Below are 23,716 nucleotides of genomic sequence, written 5' to 3'. Positions count from 1 at the left end.
ACCGATAATCTTATATGGCCACTAACTGAAAATAATATTAAAAATGTATTTTAATTATCATTGGTTGTGACAACCCTTTCCTAAAAGAAATATATTTGTTCAATGTAATCCGATAGCTGTCTGGGATATATCCGGTCGAGAATATGTGGAAAGGGTTCAATCAAATTACGGAAGAAACTGTTGGGTAGCTTTCTCTTTTCTGCGCGTTGGCAGGAGCACGTCAGTAACATGTTCACGTGATCGCGGAGTGAATTCGTAGCTAATCGTTTGAGAACTTTATTATGAATTAAGTTTTGAACTTATTAACCACCTACCTATGATGTTTTTCAATTAAATTAAAATTAATCTTGTAACCGACCAATATTTAGCCCAGTTACCTAGGTACCTGGGTACATATCTATGAACAATAAGTTTTCTGAAAAATGTAATCAATTTATTTAGACAAAATTAAAGAAATTAAAAGTTTTTCGATTTTAAAGAGGTCTTTAAAGGATTTTAAAGTTTCACAAACTATGAATACAATTAAAAATGTGCGGAAGATTTTATTTTTTTGAAAAAATACATGGGGTATGTTGTGAGGCTGTAGGTGGTGGGAAGAGGAAGGCGATGTGGAAGAGGAAGGTGGGAAAGTACCTGGCTATTCAGATTTGGTCACTAAACACGGCTAAAGCCATTTCAAGCAACGATTCTATTCTGAATGGTGGTCTTTCACCAGGGCTATACTGAGAGTATCTTCCAGTCTGGAACGTGCCGCAAATATACTAAATTTTATTTTAAATCAATTATTTGTGAAATAACACAAATTAGTGAAATAAAATTTACTTGCGCACGCCGGGATTTGAACCCGCGACCTCCGGATATCTAGTCAAAAGCGATACCTCTAGACCACGGAGGCGTCATCTTGTGCGGTATTGGCGTAAAAAAACTGTTATATAATCATAATACTAATGATGGTTTGTATAGCGCCGTTTTTGTGAAAAATCACCTTAAGGGCTCTGTACAAATTTATAATATGTTTGTATAATCTATCCTACTACTAACTACAGATTAAGCAAACCATTATAGCAACTTATGGCTAGCAGATTGCATCCACCGGTTCGTCGATCACTAATACAAGACAATATTGTATGTACAATTCATTTGACCAACGAACGTGATATTGCGTTAAAATGTACAATTATTATGTATTTATTTACATTCTATACAGGCAGATAATATACAGAACCATATTAACCTGGAAGGTCGGTTGAGAATGACACTATTGTTTTTTAGTAAAATTTAGATATAGTTTGCACGCAGAGGACAGAATTATAATACGAGTAATAAATGGATTCATAATTTGTGCGGCACCATTTTGACAATATTCTCGTCACATAATTATTATTAGTAGTAGTTATCTATCGTTATTATTTACACATCTACATTAAAGTTGTGCCAAACTAAATTTTTTAATTATAAAAATTTGGAACCTAACATTTTTTTTTTAAATTAAATTATTATACAATGACCCGGCGAACGTTGTTCTGCCATATAAATTATTCCTTTTACACCTTCCCCGCCTTCCCCCCTCACCATCCTTCTTACCTTCCCCCCTCCCGCCATCCCTGTATGCCTCTGAACATTATGCAATACACACACTGTTGTAAAATGCTTATACAAACGCTAGATCTCACCATAAGATATAGAAACTTTTGTGTTCTTTCCCATAAACACCCGTTCCCGCTCCGTTCCCCTTCCGCGTCACTCCTTTTAGCGTTACCCTTCCACCTTCCCCGCCACTACCCTCCCGCGTTCCCTTTCCACCTTCCCCGCTTTCCCCTCCCCATAATTCGTACCCTACCTCACTCCAATATTCCCCTCCATCTCTCGCCTTCCTTACCCTGATTCTAAAATATATGAAATACACATCTGTTGAAACGAATCGCGCGCCTCTAGTTGCAAAATGGTCATACAAATTTTAAAATGCCAGAGCCCACCGTTAGACATAGAAACCTCGTGTCCTTTTCCCATACTTCCCCCTTCCCCTTCCCGTTCATCTTCCGCGTCCTTTACCCTACCGCGGTCCCCTTCCACCCTTCTTTCCCCTTTAACTGGTTAGCTCATCAGTATGGAAAAGAAACCCACAACCCCAAATAACTCCAATAGGTATTAGATATTTACTTGCGCACGCCGGGATTTGAACCCGCGACCTCCGGATCTCTAGTCAAAAGCGATACCCCTAGACCACAGAGCCAACATCTTGTGCGGTATTCACGTAAAAACAACTGTAGGATAATAATAATAATAATTTGTATGTATATAATTTGTATGGCATCATTTTGACAATATTCTAATTATTATTAATAGGTATCTACCATTATTATTTTAGTACACATCTACATAAAAAAAAATATATTTAAATTTTTTTTTTTGTAAAAATATATTGTAGGCTCCCGCCTTAGCGCTCAGCACGGGTAGGATTTATATAAAAAGAGTTATGAATGTATGTATGAAAAGAACAAATTAATTCATTCTAAAAATGGTGTACGCATAAAACAATTATGAGAAAAACGTTTTTGCACAAAGCATTATATTGTTATTCTTGTATTGCCTAAAATACATCCTCATTGCACTTTTCTCATAAATAAATAATAGCATTTACAATCATGTGTGTCCCCAATTTGTCGTCTGCGTGCGGACTGTTTCTAAATTTGTCTAAAAAAAAAAAACAACATTGTATTAAGTGACTCAAGTGACTGGGCAGGTAAGTATGGTTCTGTTTATAATCTGCATGTAAATAAATAAAAACAAATGTGGATTAATGCAACATCACGTTCGTCGGTCAGATGCATTGTACAATTGTACATACCTATATAGTCTTGTATATTAGTGATCGACGAACTGGTGGATTCAATCTGTTAGCCATTAGTTGTTTGAATAGTTTGTTCAGTCTGTTAGTAGTAAGATAGACCGTAGATATACGTATATAACGTATATACGTAAATAAATTCTTATGATTTATTTTATTATTATTATTATAAAAGCCTCATTTTATATTTTTTAGTACACAATATTTACTTTTCTTTAAAATAAAAAATAAATATTTTTAATCTTATAAGAAACTAGCATCGAGTCAAGTTCAGATTTGGCCGAAGCCGAAAAGTTAACAGTAAAAAAGGTTAACATGGCTAAATAATAAAAATTCAAACATCATAACAAAAGGGCCAAATAGAACACATTCTGTATTCAGCTAAAATGTTCAGAAATGCACTGGTTTAGCAGGAAATCTTATTTTTTGTTCCAAATTTAAATAAAACAAGATTTAAAATATTTTTCTTTCTTACGAACCTCGGGGTTAGGCCTATTACCAAAAGTGGTCGCATCCATTTCATTATTATTTTATTTTTTATATTTTTAGTAATAGCTATATTAAAAACACAAGGCAAAGAATTTTATCCAAAGACCTCCTCACTGGGTATTCTTGTACCGAGGCGGATTGTAGTATGTTGTAAGGGTGTTATGCATAGACTAAATACAACTAGTGACTAAATTTGTAGGCTTTTAAGACAGTTAAAATACATTTAAATTAAAATAAAAACTATAGCAGACTTAAGATCATGCGACGACCAGTGTTTTTTGATATAGTGTCCTCTGCGTGCAGTTCTATCTTTTATAAGCATAAACTTTTTAATATAAGTGTGTTTGTTGGAAGTGACTTGCCAGGTAAGTATGTTTTGGTATCTTTTCTAAATAACAAATGTAGATCCTAGGAAATAAATTGTACAGCGCCCTTGAGGTGATTTTTCACAAAAACGGCGCTCTACAAATTATCCAATTATTATTATTATTATTATTAACTAGACTAGCCGTGTAACCATTGAAAAATAAACTCAACATAATTTTGTTTTGGTTCACGTGCACATTTATGAAAAGGCGCACGCATTGTGTCGCAATGCGAAATGGGCACTGTGCATTGCGTTTTACCTTTTGTTGGTCTAGAGCTATTTTGCTTGTCAGCTATGCTGGGCAAGTTCATTTTTTCAATCACCAAAATAACCCAGTTCCAAATATTTTAGATTGTACCTATCACGGACTTTATTTTAGAAAATGTAATCAGCTATCTGAATACAAAAATATATCAGTACCTTACAGATCGATTGAGGGCAGCGTATTAACAAATGTGAAAAATTCAACGAGATTAGATTTATTTCCGGCAAATTTGTGACGTCACATGCATAACACACCTCCAAGTGATTCGACCAATAGGGTGATTCAAGTTAATTATTATCACGTTGTGAGCATACGAAAATCACGCAACCAACGCGTGATACTTATGGATGTATTAGTCGTCTAGCGTTGACACGCATTGAGAGGCGCGACAACTCATGTGTATGTGTGATTTATTTGGTCCGTGCATTTTGCTAATCAGGGTTGTATTAAGTCGTCATTGCCTTTCGGGCTTCGCCTTTTCAATTTTTTGCAGAAGAATTGATAGAAATAAAATTGCGTCATTTAATAACTTCATTTATTTTTTTTGTATTTTCGCTTAGGTTTCCACATAAACCGGAAAAAAATGGAGAAATGGTTAGAAGCAATCCGCATTCAACTATGTGACAATAACTGGGTACCATCAGCAGGAAACCGCGTTTGCTCTAATAATTTTCACGCCAAACATATTTATTCAGTTGCAAGCGGCTTCCGACGTGTAGACTGAAAAGCTTTGCCTGTTATTCCGGTAATTATTTGGTTTGATTTTCGTGTGAAAACTTAAGCAAGTTTATTATGTATTGATTGGTTTTAATTTTTAAGTTTTTTTTTAAAACAGGTTTTAATTGATAATGTCGTTGTTTATTGGACAGTTGCTGTCCACCATGGCCACAGGTCCTGCGAAAAGAGATACCGTCATTGTTTTTTCTAGAACAGGACTGGTTCTGGATCCTGCTGAAAATTCTTCTGTAATCGACAAGCCGGTTGTTCCTCTACCAGAATTGCAACAACCGATGTGCGTGAATGCCGTAAATAACACGTAAAATTCTATTTAACGGGCGTAAATAAATAAATAAGTATGTATTGTAATCATGTAACCTCCACCCCCTCCCCCCTTACCCCTCTCCCATACGATCCCTGAAGCTCTGTCCTCATCATTGCTGCTTATTCATTTGCGAACCGGAACGCGAGCCGTACTACGAATTATGGGAAAGGAACGAAGCAATCTTATATTTCTTAATAAGTCGTGGTTCAGCTCGCTTGTGAACACGCAACATTATATGATTTATCTCTCTCTTTATGTTAATCTTACATTATGTTTAATGAAAAGTCGTTTAGTACTTAGGTTAGTTTTCAATAATGCTATCTTGAAGAAGGTTGATAAACTAGTTGACACAATGTCTCAATTCTAACAAAGTGGTTGAAGACAAAATAACTTTTAATTGAATGATAGTAGTATAATTATTTAATGCTACATAGTGTTGTTCTAGTCTCTATAATTTTTATGTTACTGTTAAACGTTTTACTAATATATTAGAATATATTGCCTACACTAACTATAACAAATTGCCTGAAGAATTAAGACAGGTATATGCCTCTAACAAATCTCGAAACGATATATTGAAATCCTATTTTTTCAAATGTTATTTGGAAAACGAGTAATAAGTACGTACAAACTCTGTTCTGATTAGCCGTCCTAATTATCTCCAAATACCAAACTTTGTACATCCAGAGATGATGAGTTTTTTTAATCTTCTCATGTATTTCGAATGTAAAACATCTTGTATTAGGTCTGTTTATTTTTGACCCCGTACTTTTTAATGTATTTTCCTGATTTTGTTTTTATGCATTTATATAGTCCATCATTGAGGATACTTTTTCAACTTTTTGACACCAACAGTACATAAATCAAATGAGTGATTATAAAAATTCATAAAGTCTTATAAGACAATTTTTTTTTTGTAACATATCTGTAAAGTGATTCTTCATATGTTGTGTCTGTATGTTGCTTCTGTGAAATGTTTTGTAAATGTTTTCTTCATACATTGTGTCTGCACATTGGGTTGGGTTGGTTATTTTTAATTTTTAATCTAATTTTTCTGTACAAAACTCTTTTTTTAATTTTTTTACTCTTCTATTTGAAAACTACCAATTGGCAATCCCTTAATGAGTTTAATAACTCATGGGAATACAATATCGTTTGTTGTATGTTTAAAAAAAAAAAAAAAAATATTTTATATTCATCAGCTTTAATTATTTTGTATAATTTTCGATAGCTTACTAGATATATTCTGTATTAAAATGCATGCAAAAGCCCGACTGGGAATAAAACCAAAGAAAATAAAATGATGTCAAGTCACAAAGTGATTGCTTTCTTCAATATTTATATAACATTCTATATAAATACTATGGTAAATTAAAAAAAAACCTATGCACAGTAATAAAAATATAAACGTTTTTGGTTCTATAGGACCTGTATAAAATTCAAAAACACAAATAAAATAAATTAAAATCATTTTGTGTTTTTTATCAATTCTTTTCCTGATTCAGCCCTTATTCAGCTCATAAAATTTGCTGCAAGTGTTATTTTGGTTTTATGTCCATATTACAACACCATTGTCCATATATTAAAACAAATTCTCCGTGGTTTCGCTTACGAGTTTGAACGGTTGTACAAAAAGTTTAAACAGAGTTGGGTTGTTAAGTTCATCTCCATATTTGTGACGTACGCGCTATGTGGGGTCATTTTTAAAATGGATTTAATATAGACAGGGCCAATCTAGTATAGTACATCAATGGTGTTATGTCATGATTTAATCTAATTTGATCTAATGTGTCTAAAGGTAAGTTGATGTTTTAGACCACAACAATAACAATAACTATACTTAGAATGTTTCCATTTACCCCCCAACTTACACAAACTCCATAAATACAAAGTACAGAAAGATGGGGAATTTCGAGAAATACCAAAAAGTACCTATGTTATATACTAAATTTGTACGGACCAAACAAATACACAATCTATATCGTATCAGAGTGGAAGATACTACCAGTATCGCCCTGGTGTAAGACCACCATTCAGAATTGAAACGTTGCTCCAAATGGCTTTAGCCGTGTTTAGTGACTAGATCTGAATAGCCAGGTACTTCCCCACCTTCATCTTTCCCTTCCCCACTTACCTTCAGCCTCACAACATCCCCCAATTGGGGATGCCATAGTCTCACTGGCTCCAGACGGGAGCAGTTGGGACTCTTGTGAGGTATTCACTATAAAAAATAAAATAAAAATCTGAATGCAAAAAATACTTAACCCTCGCTCTAACACTACGGGGAGGTATGGTAAAGTTAGTAGATAGGATATAAGAAGCAATGAATTATTTTTAAATACTTTAATAGAATAAGATTTAATTCATATCAATAAAGTTAAATATATCCAGAAATAATTGTTGGTGAAATAGTGATCTTCTTTTATTTTTAGAAACTTTACCATGGCATTCAAGTTATGTGAGAAAGGAAAAAAGATAACATTTTAAATTTATTTTAATGTAATTCCTGAAATCAAAAGGGTTCAATTCCCTCGCGATCTTTATGTGGCTAAAATTAGAAATTTTGAAAATTATGTTGAAAGTTCCCAAAAGAAATCAGCTCGTAGTATGATTGTTGTAGGTACCTACTCCTACATGTTGGGTTCTGGTTCGGTCTAAAATAAATGCATACATTTTTATTATTTGTGAGCTAGGTTAATATGTGAACCATCCTATAACACGTCTTAGACGCATGATCGCTAGGCCTGACTGAAAGTACCTATCTACATGTACCTACATATTTGGTTGGGACATGTAGTCATGCTAAACAAATTCGGGATCGGACATTTTTACCAAATTATAGAAATGATAATATTATATTACCAAAAGTACCTATTGATAGGTGCATATCTCATGGTCCGATTGTTTCATGATTTAGATTATATATTTTACGACAATTTGTAGGAATGTAGTTATGTTACGAACGTTTACTAGTACCAGGTACGGGGAGGGGAAGGAGATGAGAAAGAGGAAGGTAAAGAAGTACCTGACTATTCAGATCTGGCACTATTATATTTTTAATTATAATGTCAAAACACAAAGTATCTGCTTCTTATTAAAATAGATCTATTTATATATGTAATAATTACCCTTTAGGTATTACGGTTTTACGGGGAAATGAATATTTAATTGCTTTGTGTGAATATTTTAGATTACCTGGAGTCCCCAGCGTTGCCCGGGTATTAGTTTCCGAAATCTAATATATACTCTTGTTTTGAAGGCCAAGTATTAAGTGTAGAGATGCCCGCCACAGCATCAGCTGTAGATTCAAGCCAGCTTGGGATTTGGTTGGGAGGCGGGTATGGGTACCATTTATTGGATAACCAACACCTCTGCCATAGGTAACGTGGTTCGCTAAGTTTGGTGACTTAGCAGAGACACCATTGTTTAGGTCTTGGCGGCGGATGCATCTGTCCTTCTGTGTGAGGGGCCGGATTTAGAGAGACCGGTTGAAGGAGATCTATTTACCTCTCTGTTTAACTCTCTCGACCCATTGCCTTGTACCGAATTGGGAGTAATGAGTTTAAACATCTGTCACTCCTGGACACACTGACCTTCAGATTACTACCAAACAAACCCTCATACCTTTTTCCGTCCTAGATCTTCCTCTCCCAAAACGATTCATTATGAATCAACAGAAAGTTAGGTGGCAGTAATTTTTATAATACATTTGTCTATTACAATATTATTTTTATTCGTAACGAGTCATTTCAGACCGGTCAGTGGCTGAGTTGGCATCGCGTCTGGTTCCCACCCAGGCTTAGTGAATTCAATTCCTCGGCTGGCTAAGTCCTCCATCATGACACAAGCAACATTTTCCGCTTACTGTGATAGTAGTGGGATATATTTAAAGATTGTCAGGTTATTCGTCACCTGCGTATGTTTGTCTCTGTTTAAAAAAATATTACGTGGGCCCCACTGTTGTACAAATCGCTAGCCAAATAGCCAAGAGCCCCAAAATAATTTAAAAGACCTTTTTCCGTGTGCAGAAAACTATCTTTAGAGCACAGCCGTGAAGTATGTGTGCTCTTATTGATCTACCGATATTACAATGAAAGATGCTCTGAAGAACCAGCATCATTGATCTCTTCGGTACCTACGACTAGTTTTTGAGTTCAACAGCTCGGCTGTGGGACGATTTGCCGGCCTCTGTGTTTCCTCCCTCCTACAGCATGGGGCTCTTCCAGTGCCTTGTTCAATCCTTCCTCTCATCCAAAAGACCCTTCATACAGTATCCCCAAAGATGTCATAAACCATGAACGAATTATTTAAAACTAATAAGTATTGTGAAATTATACAAATTTATCAAATAAAATTTACTTGCGCACGCCGTAATTGAGCCCGCGACCTCCAAATTCGTAGCCAAGGATCGTAATCTCAATCTCAACGGCGAAACAATGAACAACTATTTTGTAGTTATTTAAAATATTGCATTATTCACGTAACATGGCGATACTGAAAGTACCTATCTACCATTCTGGAACTTGCCGCAAATATACCATAAAGGTACTAACGTATTATTTAAACAAATAAATATTGTGAAATTACACAAATTTATTATCTTTATTAAATTATCTGTGTTTCCTCCCTCCTACAGCATGGGGCTCTTCCAGTGCCTTGTTCAATCCTTCCTCTCATCCAAAAGACCCTTCATACAGTATCCCCAAAGATGTCATAAACCATGAACGAATTATTTAAAACTAATAAGTATTGTGAAATTATACAAATTTATCAAATAAAATTTACTTGCGCACGCCGTAATTTGAGCCCGCGACCTCCGAATTCGTAGCCAAGGATCGTAATCTCAATCTCAACGGCGAAACAATGAACAACTATTTTGTAGTTATTTAAAATATTGCATTATTCACGTAACATGGCGATACTGAAAGTACCTATCTACCATTCTTGAACTTGCCGCAAATATACCATATAGGTACTAACGTATTATTTAAACAAATAAATATTGTGAAATTACACAAATTTATCAGATAAAATTTACTTGCGCACGCCGTAATTTGAACCCGCGACCTCCGAATTCGTAGCCAAGGATCGTAATCTCAATCTCAACGGCGAAACAATGAACAACTATTTTGTAGTTATTTAAAATATTGCATTATTCAAGTAACATGGCGATACTGAAAGTACCTATCTACCATTCTTGAACTTGCCGCAAATATACCATAAAGGTACTAACGTATTATTTAAACAAATAAATATTGTGAAATTACACAAATTTATCAGATAAAATTTACTTGCGCACGCCGTAATTTGAACCCGCGACCTCCGAATTCGTAGCCAAGGATCGTAATCTCAATCTCAACGGCGAAACAATGAACAACTATTTTGCAGTTATTTAAAATATTGCATTATTCAAGTAACATGGCGATACTGAAAGTACCTATCTACCATTCTTGAACTTGCCGCAAATATACCATATAGGTACTAACGTATTATTTAAACAAATAAATATTGTGAAATTACACAAATTTATCAGATACAATTTACTTGCGCACGCCGTAATTTGAACCCGCGACCTCCGAATTCGTAGCCAAGGATCGTAATCTCAATCTCAACGGCGAAACAATGAACAACTATTTTGTAGTTATTTGAAATATTGCATTATTCACGTAACATGGCGATACTGAAAGTACCTATCTACCATTCTTGAACTTGCCGCAAATATACCATATAGACTAACGTATTATTTAAACAAATAAATATTGTGAAATTATGCAAATTGCACGCCGTAATTTGAACCCGCGATTTCAGAATTATTTTTTTATAGTTATATTATTATTGCATTATTCACGTTACATGAGAGTAGGATGTATGTACCTCTCATTATTATTTTACATACATTAATTTATACTTTTGAATAGGTAACTAGAAAAAAAACTATAAAAATAAAAAGTATAAAACTCAGTACGGGTAGTGAAGCCCACATTGTCAAAGTATGAAAATAAATTTATTTTGAAAATACATGTATCTGTAATATGATTAAAAAATATGAAAGTATTTTTTTTAATGTTTGCACAAACGTAATATGTGTAATTATTTTTATTAGATTATTTTAAAATCAGTTTTTAATACACCCTCATATTATGTACGAGCATATATTATAAGCATGTTAATTTTATTATTATCTAATGAGAAAAAATAATACCAACAATAAAATAAAATAAAATAATTGCGGAAACCGGGTTTAAAAATGCGACATTCTCCGACAAAAGCAAGCGAAAAAGAATACAAAAATAAATTAGGTAAATAGGTACCGAGCCTTTGCTAATTCGAAAATTCAAAATAGAAAATTTCCAAAATCAGAGATCGATACGATAGTGGCATCTATGGATATTTTAGTAATGTATGGCTCAAAGCATGCCTTCTGCATAATTTTAAAATTGGCTTCAATCTATGCGTTGCGTATATAATGCAAAGTGTTAGTTTGGGGACAGATACTTTGGGCCTGTCCCCAAACTATACAAATGTCCCCGAAGTATGGGCGCGCTCGAAAAACTGTCCTCATTCTATGCTTCCCACATATATATATATATATATATATATATATATATATATATATATATATATATATATATATATATATGAGGCGTGTTGAAACAAAGACAGCAATCTCCACTTCTTTTCATTTTGAGTAAAATGCAATAAATGTTTTTTTTTGTATTTTTCCAATACCGTAACTATAAAGTATAGTTTTTGTTAGTAAATATTTCCTTAAGAAACACTCTGTGTACATTTTATTGCGATTAATTGGTAGATTATTGAGTTATTTTCAATTAATAGATGGATATTGCTGCTTTTGTTCTGGAAGGTTGGACACTGCCGGTTTTGTTCCAAACACATGTGGATTTTGCTAGTTTTGTTACGAACTGAAAAGGCCATTTTTTTTAGGTTACAGTAAAACACGGAAATCAGTAATAAGTATCATTTTACATATTTATTCGGAAAGACATATTTTACAACACAAGACAATTTACATATTGGAAAGACAATTTTACAGAATGTATGCAGTGGTAGTGCAATGCGATAGATCCTATATTTTGAAAAAATTAGGCAAAGTAACAACGGTACAAAAAATAAGAACAGAACAGAAAATAAATTAATACTAATATGTAACTCTTAAAATAATTAATTACACAAAACAAACAAAATAGTGACGAATAAAAGACACAGTATCCTGACATCATAAATAATATTATTATTTTCTAAAATTTCTGAAATATTTTCCAGTGAATTTAATTTCAAATTAAAAAAATACAAAAGTAGCTTATCAAGTAATTATTAATTAAGTATAAAATAATATTGAAAAATGGTCATAATAAAGAACAAAAATTGTTGAGTGAGCAGGAATTGTTTTGCCGAATATCTGAAAAAAAAATTTTTGTATATTAAATTGGTAAGTACCAAATAATAAAAGTAAGATAAATATTTCAGTATCCTCTTTATCACAATATTACACTTTATCTTAATATTTCGTGGGTACTAAAAACATATGTATGGGCATTTCACCAAACGGACAAAAGTTTGATGTTTACAGTAACATTGTATGCATTACTAACCTCTATTTTTTGGCAAAATTCCTCTTCGACATTTCTGGTTTTTTCGCACGCTTCCTTGCCATTTATGGTGTAACTTCACTTGGAAAACATTTCATCTTTGATTTCAATAAAGTTTACAGTAATATAAATCACTTTTTCACCACAAAAACATTAAAAAACCGAGCTTATGTATAACACCAGCTGTGCACACTTTGTATGGGGTGGCCATTTTGAATATCATATTTCTGGGTCTCTGATTGGCTCAAACAAAAACTGCTGTTTTTGTCCCGTAACCTAAAGGAGATTGCCATGTTTGTTGTGGAACTAAATATTAAAATTTAAAAATGTATGGGAAATTGTCGTTTATGCTCCGAAACCTTTGCAGCAGTCGATAGTATTTTTGATTCTCTATCCATCGCCACATCTAACTCATTTTACACCAATGGTGGAGATTGCTGTCTTTGTTTCAACACGCCTCATATATATAAATTACAAACAATACAAACAAAATGAACCTTTGTCTGTCCAACTGGGAAGGATTCCCGTTTCAGGACAGCCAAAGTGTGTATTTAGTACATAATATTCTTACAAAACCAATTTTGAGAACATTGTTGATTGCATTCGAAGTGACAGGATGGTTTCTTTATCCTTGAAAGAATCGCAAAGATGTAATTTATTACAAGGGTCAATTTGGATAACATTAGTAATTGCATTCAGAACAGATGAATGGTTTCTTTCGAAACATCACAAGTATGAGATTCTTTCCAGGGCATTTTGGAGAACATTTACAATTGTTTAGTTAGAATTTCCACATTTATAAATCAGTATAAGACATATGAATCCTATAGTACTTTTTTTTAGAATTTCTTAGGTGATAGAAATTACACATTAATAGACCAGAATATATGCCGTATGACATGTGAATTTCCAATTCAAAAATTTAGAATCTTTATTTATTAAATGACTAGTCATTATTATTATGTACTAGTATATCAATCAATGCCGATTCTAGGTCCGTTTCAGTTTATTTAAAATTAACTGGAAGCGACTGGTAGACAGGATGAAGCGTATTCAAATTAACTGGAAGCGACTGGTAGACAGGATGAAGCGTATTCAAATTAACTGGAAGCGACTGGTAGACAGGATGAAGGGTATTCAAATTAACTGGAAGCGACTGGTAGACAGGATGAAGCGTATTCAAATTAACTGGAAGCGACTGGTAGACAGGATGAAGCGTATTCAAATTTGTATCTGGGTCATTCTTTATTAATAAAATGTTTATATTTTTTGTTGTTTATTCTAGTCTACACCCGCCTCAATGCAAAACCTGCCCAGAACAGAACCACTTCGTCACAGCGTGGACTCCTCGCTTTGTCCAACAAGAGACTGCCATGGGACCTCCGCCAACGAAACTATGGGTAAGTTATCATAATGTTTTATTATTCATATTCGTCCTGTGGTCGAAATGCGCCAGTTTGATCAACAATACATTATTGTATATTTCGATGCTACAAACGAATAGAAAAATAATTAAGCCATCTGTTGGACAAACATGCTTTTTTTTTAAAAATAGTCCCCTCTGTTGGACGTAAAAGCGCCAAGCGCTATTGTTTCTCTGTCTGCACAGACAGACTGAGGCCACAGTAATGCATGGCGGGGTATAGCTAGTAAATAATAAATTATATAAAAATAAGATGGTAGTTTCCAATTATATAGATACCTATACCTACTTGACTGCAAGATCCACCTTCCTCGAGGTCCTTTGAGGTACTTTGGTACCTGTCTGCATGGTACCTCGTGGTTTCCTTCACCCCACCTTTGCACCACCTCACGTCTAGTTGAGTGTCCTGCGAATACTGAGCACCTCGCGATTCCAAAAAGTTGTTGCCTTTTTTAAAAAAGTGCGGTAAATTTTCCGCCCACACTAGCGTGATGGTTATTGAAATCATGATAGATAAAAGTGTGATTGTCTGAAATCAGTAACACTTGGTAATGATTTCAGATTCCCTGCGGCTAGGCCCATACGACAATGCCCCCAGTTTAGGATGCCTACAGCTGGACTCTGGAGACAACAACGATGTGATGGCTTCCATCCCTGCTAGCTACCTCGATACCCCCTCCAAGGTATGTGTCGTTGCACTTTATGTCATATTGCAAATTCTGTACTTCATGCCACAGAACCCATATTATACTATAGTACACAACTATCCATACAATAGTACACAACTGCTGACCCTGTGCAAATACACAACTGTGCAGAACACAACTATCCATACAATAGTACACAACTGCTGACCCTGTACAAATAAAAAAATGTACAGTACACAACTATCCATACAATAGTGCAAATCGTAAGTACGCCCCACTCTTGAATTTGGCATCCCATTTGGTCTGGGGCCGCAAGGTACTCACTATTAAATCCTTGACTCAGTGTGCAGAAAAGGGCGGTCTGTTTGATAGATTCACAGAGCACAGGGGTCGGGTGGGAACGCTGACCTTGTTTGGGTTCCTTAGAGCAGGCACTCTGCCTGGCTAGGAACTAATATCGACCTGATAATACAAAATAAAACTTGTACACATTTAATCAAAATACATTGTGCACGGTATTGAAAAATTGTTGCTTTGAATTGAAAATTATAAAGATTAATATACAACTACTTCTGTATATAGCTTCACATTCATCAGGGCTGGGATACACTGAAACTATAAAATCTTCTGATATTGCATGAATCATGTATTTCATCAAAACAATGTTCAGAAATCATAATTTTACTGGTATAAGTTTTTGTGCAATTTGTCGTTGCTTGATTCAGGTGTAGCTGATTTGTAGCTAGGTACCTATCATTTTCTTCGTTCAATTCTTCGCTATCTTCGTTTAGTTCATATTATGTACATGCTTTGTATTGTATTATTATAGGATAATGATCCAAAATTACACATATTATGTCGTTACAACTTATAAGTAATTCCCACAGATGGCAGTGAGCCCCACCCCCGCCATGATGATAACTGGGCGTGACCACTCCACCACCGATGCTCCTCCAGTTCTCTCCCTCACGCAGATAGAAGACCTTATGGAAGACGACTCCCACAATCCAGTGCAAGGTTGGTCACCCCTTTCTACAGCATGGCTGCATGTGCAATGTTATTTTAAATTACATTTCGCTTTATTTTAATTTGTTAAGCTTGCATTTAGCTATATTTTTTGTATTCAGAAAATGATGCTTTTTATAGCTGGTTAAAAAAACTAACATTTAATAATATTTCAAATTGGTAGATATAAGAAAGGTATAAGAATAGGGCCTTGGGGTAATCCGTAAAATTAATTAATGTAATATTATTTGTCTTCTTGAAACTTGGAAACAATAAAATTAGAAGTAATAATGATAATATATCGTTAAAGTATTCAGGGTAGTGTTGCGCAACACGTTCCAGAAATAGAATTGATGCAAAGATTTTTCAGAAAACTGATATTATTATAATGATTATCTTGTGGTGATGGCGATCAGATGAAATAGAAGAAGTGTGGAGAAAATGCAATGAAAAATATTCAACTTCAATTTCAAGACAACAAACAGAACTCTCCTATCAAATTATTATTAACTAATTTAACCTAATCTAAGACTATTGAAGCTAACCTGATCCCATCTCCAGGAGATCCAATGCTGTGCTCCTCACCGTCCAGCCGACTTTGCCTCGGAGAAGATGTGGATCAGCAGAACAGCATGGCCTCCATGCTGGCTGACGATAGCACTGCCATGTTAGGGATCAACTCTTCCACCGGTAAGTCTACAAGTTTAACCAGCGGCAGTCGCCGAGAGACTGATGGTGGTGAAATCAAGAACTACTAGTGTTGTGAACATCGATATATATGTATATATAATAGATTAGCCCTCTCATACCTAATGTAAATCTAAAAACATCACCACTTAAGAGTAATTTCACAATACAACTCCCCATCAAATTCCGATGCCTCGCTTTGAAAGCCTAGATGTAAAAACAAGTTTACTACAATATAAAACAGAGCGCAAAGTTATCGCTCAAATCCCAAGGCTTAATTTGTTAATTTAACAGCCAATAAGCAAGCCCAAAAAGCATCGCATCACCAAGATGCAGAGGTGAACTTAACAATCCAACTTAATATAAACTTGTTGTACAAGCTTCTAAAAACGTACGCGAAACTAGCGAAGATCATTCATTTTGTGGCAAAAGTTTTGTCGTAATTTGTTGTGTGACGTAATTGTTTTGCTAGAAAGAAATGAAAGATTTTTTATCAATTGTTACTTTTATCGATACACAGGCTCAGAGCCACTTGAATTTCGTGTTTGAAAAATGATCTTCACAAAGCTAGTGAGCATTGTGTTGAGACGAACTTGCTTGAAGACAAATTTGCTCCGTACTTTTTTTTCATGTTTTGTTAAACCAATATTTTTGGTTTCGGTGTTGATTTTAAGTTTCACACGCCCTGTTTAGATAATTCTTGGTCGATGGTTGTGAATGATTCTTGATAAAATAATAACATCTTCTTTATCTGTCTTTTACTAGATTAAAACTCTTATAATGGTGTCAAGGGTATAAGACATCCAGGAGAATCTCTCTGAATCTTTCTAGAATTCTCACTGCTCCCCATACTTTGGTACTCATCATGGAGGGGCGAACCTATACACTAATGACATCTGTTGGAGAACTCTCTGAACTACATACTATCACTAGAGCCATCTTTTCCGTGTATCACAACTAATTTGGCAGTTTGCCACTTATCACAACTATCACAGCTAATTTGGTAGTTTGCCACGTATCACAACTAATTTGGTAGTTTGCCACGTATCACAATTATCACAGTTAATTTGGTAGTTTGCCACGTATCACAATTCTTTTATGTTTGCCACGTATCACAACTATCACAACTAATTTGGTAGTTTGCCACGTACATATCACAACTAAATTGGTAGTTCGCAACTATTACAACTAATTTGACAGTTCCTGATTTCATTAGGTCAATCTCTCGTTAATGTTAATGCATATGAGACTTTGTTTTTTTTTTGAGTTTACTTAATTTTATTCTTATTATAACATGAATTAATTTTGCATTGACAACATACTAAAAAGTATACACAATATGACATTTTATTAAGAGGAACAGCCCTGCGGCATTTTCTTGCACAACCTCATATTGGATTTGAGGTCAAAATACAGATCATGCGCAGAAAAGTAAAGTTTGCTAAAGTAAGGCAAAGGTTTACAGTGCTGTCCATTGTGAGACTTTTCTGCGCAGGACCTGAATGTCCATTTTTTAAGTAATTGCCTACGAAGCGACGCTAAAAGTGAGGTGGCTAAATTATAAAACATCTGTAAAAGCGTCTAACTAAATAGTGTAACAAAATATTTAATTTTGTAAACAAGCCCATAATTTTATTTACCCAATTTGGGATATGTAGTTAAGTTTTTATGCAGTCAGCAATATGCGCACTTTTGTAAAAGGGACTAGTAATTCGTAAGCAGATTTTATTTTCGAAGACCGAATGGTGATATTACAATGGGAGTTGCCTGTATGCTGTCAGATTCATTTATTGACAATCGCCAAAAGTGTGACGGTCATGCCGCCTCCCGCGCTCTGCACAAGCTGGTTTGTTCTCCTTCTCGATCTATGGGTACAATATATTGTGTTTTATATGCCAAAAAATTATGCTTTTCAATAATTTTAGAGGCAACTTTGGCATTGTTTTAAGAGTGCTACCCATACCTGCCTCACAAATTGACATTTCTTTCTAGTGTGTATTATCCATTCAGTGCTTTAATAATGTACGGAACAATTAATCTTTAGAGATTAGTGTGATCAATAACAAATTAAAAGAAAACGGTTCCTACCTTACCATTCTTTTTTTTTCCAAAAAAGAATTTCGGTATTTAAAAATGATTTAATAATTTCACCGCGTAAAGAAATATTGTGTTTACTTCAGGTACACAGATACGCCCACTCCTGGTATAACTATTTTCTAGTTTTAATCCTTGTCCTCTGTGGTGTAGCCACAACTATAGAATAACACAAGAAGTGCCTTGTTGGCGTCTTTCATGATCCAAATATAAGCCCAATTTGGGCCTGTATTTCCGTGCAAAACTGTGTGTCACAAGTTTAAATGGGATAAGTGTAAGAGAGACAGACTGCATGCTAAATAGTCTAGAACTAAAAGATACTAAGTCAGTGGCACATTGTTTCAATTCATATTTATATGGAAGGCTTCTAGTTTTCTTCTTTATTCTATGGGTGTAATGGGTGTAAGCCTATATATTTTTTACTGTTTAAAAACTAACCACATAACTTATTTTTCCAGGCGGTAACAACTCAATAATGGACCTCCCATCTGCCCAGCGCTCCCTGCCTTCTCTCGGCCTACTGGGGCCCCCCGACCTGCTGACCTCCTCCAACCTACTGGGGAACTCAGGCCTCCTGGGCCCCTCCAGCCTTCTGGGGCCCTCGGGCTTACTGGGGCCCTCTGGCCTCATGAGGGCGCGCTCCACTCACATCTCCGACTGCTTCTCTGATAGCGACATGGAGTGAACGCTGTATATATCTCTATAATGTCAAAGAGCGCACCGTTGTGGATATTAATTCATGGAGCGATAGTTGTACACATCTCTGCAATGTTGAAGGCCTACTCCGCCCACAACTAAGACTGTTTCTCTAAAAGCAATATGGAGTGAAAGTAGTACATCGACGGTCCCTGTGTTATACCGTAGAGTTTGCAAAAAATTGATTTTTGTTTTATTGTCTGAAACTATTTAATTTACTCCCTATTTTCGATTGATGCAAACAAAACATTGAATTTTTCATTACATCTGACTGTTTTTAAATGAAAACAATCAAATTCTATAATACCAGCTGGTTAAAAAAAATCCATCGTTGTTATTATTTCCCTGTAAACCTCTCAAAATGCAGATTTGACAGTATACGTAGGAACCGTTGATATATCTCTGAAATGTCAAAGAGCGTACCGTTGTGGAGTGAAAGCTGTATCTCTGTAAAGTGAGATACCACTGTTGTCAATATTAGTTCAATGTCACTCATCTTTTTTTTAGACCTCTTTTTTCAGCGATATACAATTTCCACAGAAGTTTACCTCCAATTTTATAAAGAATCTGTTCCTTATTATGAAATTTGGAACTCTTGTGGCCTTCAGATATGTCAGAACATATTTATAACCTCAAAGCGTCTTAAGTCTTCCAGACCTCTTGTTGACCCCGTATCTCTTCAGACCTCCACTGGACACAGACTTGTATAGCCTTCGAATGTCTCATGGCTTTGAGACATACTGTATTCAACGAGATACGATCTCCGTAGAAGTTCACCTCCGTTCTTGTAAAGAATCAGCGAGTTGTTGACTCCTCTACGAAAATTCAGAAATGAATCCCAAGAATTATTATTCGAAAAGTCGATTCGAAAATATTAGAAAATAGACCATTTAAAAATGGTCTACTTTTAGAGAATTATTAATTTAATAAGTATTTTTGAGAATTTAAAATTTATATTATTTAATGAAGTGTTCATATTTTTGATAAATTATTTTACCTTGAATGTTCGATAATATATTGAAATACTTTACATATTTATTTTGGATATTATACAGTGCGAAACTTAGGAACAAATAATATATTTTTATAGATACTATTTTTTAAATTCGTATAATAGAGTGCCCAAAATAAAAACATATTTTTGATAAAAATTTATAAAGATTTTTCATATACAATTTTATAAAATGATCAATCAGTTCTTTATACTGAGCTCTATTTTCAATATAAAATGAATAGTATGGATTGATGTAAAACTTATATATACATGGTGTTTGGTAATTGATTTGGTAATTCATTTGAAATTTTTTATTTCTTGTAATTTTGTATAATGATAATATGTAACTTAGGCCCGAGACCCTTTTGTGATGTCCCAATAAGGTTGCCGATAGTTAAAAGTCTTCACGTACCACGAACCTGCTGTTTTTTAACTTGCCGTTATTGTTATCTGCCAGCTAACTACCTTCTATCGGGATGTCGCCGCAAGCCGCCGATAGCACTGCTAACTTAATAAATCGTTACAGGCAGACGTTTTCTTTGATGATTCGAACTTTTCGGTTTTTATTTAAGGCGATGCACTATGTTGTGTAATATTTTGAATCGAGCCGCTATCAATAACACACCTTACGTAGATGGCGATAAGGCTTAAATTTCCGCTTCACACCATCCACTTGTTTTGATTTATGCAAGAAAAAAACATGGCCAAAAAGTTCCTTTTATTTTATTTTGTGGATGTTAAGGCACAAATATTTAAATGTTTTTCGATCATTTTATAAATAACTTAATTTTCCACATTATACAATAAAATCATAACCGAAAATGGGTTCGTAAGTAGGAGATTTTGAACTTTAAAGCAGTTTTCATAGGCCTACACACCTTTTTTTTCTGGGCTTATAAAAAGACTTATCTAAATCTAAAAAAAACTCGATTATTTCAAAGGCCAGGATGTATTCTACTCGCAGTATTTAATTAAAGCATCTGAAACATTTCTAGGCGACCAAATTTTCAAACCAAAAACACGTGATTTTAAATTACTACATAGTGCATCACCTTAAACCAATAACTTATAAGTAGAAAACTGAAAATTTTGATTTTGTTATTTTGCAGATTTTGCCCTTTTTACGAAAATAATGCGAGATTCGTAATTTTTGGGCAAACAACGCGATATTTTCGTACTTTTCATGCTATTTTCTGGTATTTCAAAATAAGAAAGCAATATTATACATTCTAAATATTTAATTGTCTATGGTTTCGATAAGCTTGCATGGTCATAAAATAAAACGCAGCAAGCTTCGAAAACATTCATTCTTTTTTTAATTTAAAAAAAAAATCCAAAAAGTTGCAAATTTCCACGGTTTTTGCTGAAAAATTACACCGGTTTCCCTAAAAAATAATGCAGATTTTAATAATAAAACAATGTGAGTTTAGCAAAAAATAATTTTCTTGTCTCTACTAATAACTTGTAAGACATAACAGAGACAATCTCTATGAGTTAGTAACAATCTCCACGCTATAATATTTATGTACATAAAAATTTGCAAGCACTTCTCTTGTTATTTCTCCGCCAATTTTTATTGTAAAAAATTGGGAAACATAAAAAAACTGACTAATGCGGCATGCTGTTAAAATCGACTACAGATATCAATTTCGTAAACAAATCACATAATTTATTAACTTCTAACTCTAAGCAGGTAACTTCTCTAAGTTCTGTCTGATATCTAATAACGTTAACACAGCAGTTATTATGATATTTTCTTACGGATATGGATTATCTGTCCCCCGGTTATTTTCTATATATATCGGCACATTATAAACTCAACCCTAAGTCTCGTTGGCCTTTTTATCAATTTATTTTTCTCATTTAATATTTCACATCACTTACCAACCACCTTGTATATCTATATCCTGTACAAAAAATAAATAATATTAATTTAAAGCAGTCCCAGATAGAGCTTGTAGGTGTGTCATCGACGTTCGTCCTCTTTGCGTCTTGTGTGAACACAAAAAAGACAGAAGATACTAGATAATAACACATAAACACGCTACAAGGTTCACAGAAAACTTATTAATCCCAAAAGCAAACAAAACTATATTTCAAAAAGGACCACACTACATGGCCATTAAAGTATATAACAACCTTCCACGTAGCATCAAACAAATAACCGACATACTTAAATTTAAATCATCACTAAAAACATTTCTTTTAAAAAAATGTCACTACACCTTAAATGAATACCTTACATAAATTAAATACCTTTGTTTTTTTTATTTACATACATTTGTTAACATGTAATTGTTGGGTTATGTAATAAAATGTGTATTTTTTGGGTTAGCTGGAAGAAATAGGATGTAACCTATAAGCTATACCCTTTGTACTTTGTACTGTATTTTTTTGAATTTGAATGATGACGTCACATACAACCTCTCTTTGGGACAAGTATACAGTTGTGTTTGATGAATTATTGGTATATATATATATATATATAGGGTTTTCCAATAAGAGGTGTTATTTTGATATTCAATTGTAAAAGATCAATGGTTTCGTTGCTTGTGTGGCATGTAGCGCCGTCTTGTTGAAAGTAAACGCTGTCCAGATCAATAAAATCCAATTCCGACCTTAAAAAATCATTAATCATCTCTCGATAGCGCAATCCATTCACCGTAACTGTTGCTCCAGCCTCATTTTCAAAAAAGTAAGGTCCAATGACTCCGTCGGACCATAAACCGAACCAAACAGTCACACGTTGAGGATAGAGAGGCTTTTCAACAATAACTCTTGGGTTTTCCGAGCCCCAGATGCGACAATTTTGCTTGTTGACGAATCCACCGAGGTGGAAATGGGCCTCATCACTCAAGATGATTTGCATTTGATTCATTCAAGTGAATTTTTATAATTTCAATGCGTTGTTGAAGCAAGTATCGTTCCATTTTTATTAATGGCGTAGTTTCTACTTGTCAAATGTCAAAAAATGACAGCTTCAAAAGTAACATCTACCGAAATAGCGGGCTATTCAAAATAACACCTCTTATTGGAAAACCCTGTATTAAATGTAACAATTTGGTAGAATGTTTCTGAAAACTGTATCACATTATTACAATTAGATCTCTTTAGAAGTTTTTAGGTTGTATTCGATGTGAAGCATTGTGTTATGTAATTATATAAAATTTACACGTTACAAATGGTGCTTACAACAAATTGGTGCCTCAAAAATGTTAAAAATGTACAAAACACTCCAACCATGTTACAAAATGTTGACAATTATTTTTCTTTATACGTCTTCTGGTTTCCTTTATACATAGTGAAAGATTCTCTCGGTATCACCCTGGTGAAAGACCACCATTCAAAAGGCTTTAGCCGCATTTGGTGTCCAGATCTGTAGCTAAAAGAATGGTACTTCCCAGCCTTTCTCTTCTCCATCTTCACAAAAAATAGACCTCCCTCAAATGTGTCCGATTTTTGCTGTTTCTTGGGTGACTCCCACTCGAGGCCGGAAGTTTTCTTTAGTTCGGAAGCCTATCTCATTTGTGGGTGATATCAATTTCTTTT

At 34.3% G+C, this 23,716-nt stretch overlaps 1 protein-coding gene across 1 annotated transcript in view; it reads left to right on the top strand.

The window, feature by feature from the left end:
- Mitf (transcription factor Mitf) overlaps positions 1-22,639 on the top strand; it is a 372,014-nt gene extending 349,375 nt beyond the window's left edge. The window contains exons 10-14 of the mRNA XM_089649089.1: positions 13,907-14,021; positions 14,606-14,727; positions 15,579-15,708; positions 16,258-16,386; positions 18,936-22,639. Of these exons, the coding sequence (XP_089505215.1) occupies positions 13,907-14,021; positions 14,606-14,727; positions 15,579-15,708; positions 16,258-16,386; positions 18,936-19,162 (723 nt within the window). The 3' untranslated portion in view covers positions 19,163-22,639. The remainder of the gene's footprint in view (positions 1-13,906; positions 14,022-14,605; positions 14,728-15,578; positions 15,709-16,257; positions 16,387-18,935) is intronic.
- The last annotated feature ends 1,077 nt before the right edge of the window (positions 22,640-23,716 follow it).

This window comes from Hesperophylax consimilis, chromosome 29 (genome assembly GCF_061612785.1).
Source record: "Hesperophylax consimilis isolate HC1 chromosome 29, BYU_Hcon_1.0, whole genome shotgun sequence".
NCBI lineage: Eukaryota > Metazoa > Arthropoda > Insecta > Trichoptera > Limnephilidae > Hesperophylax > Hesperophylax consimilis.
Note: the sequence above shows the minus strand (reverse complement) of the source record. Positions and strands in the feature narration are given on the sequence as shown.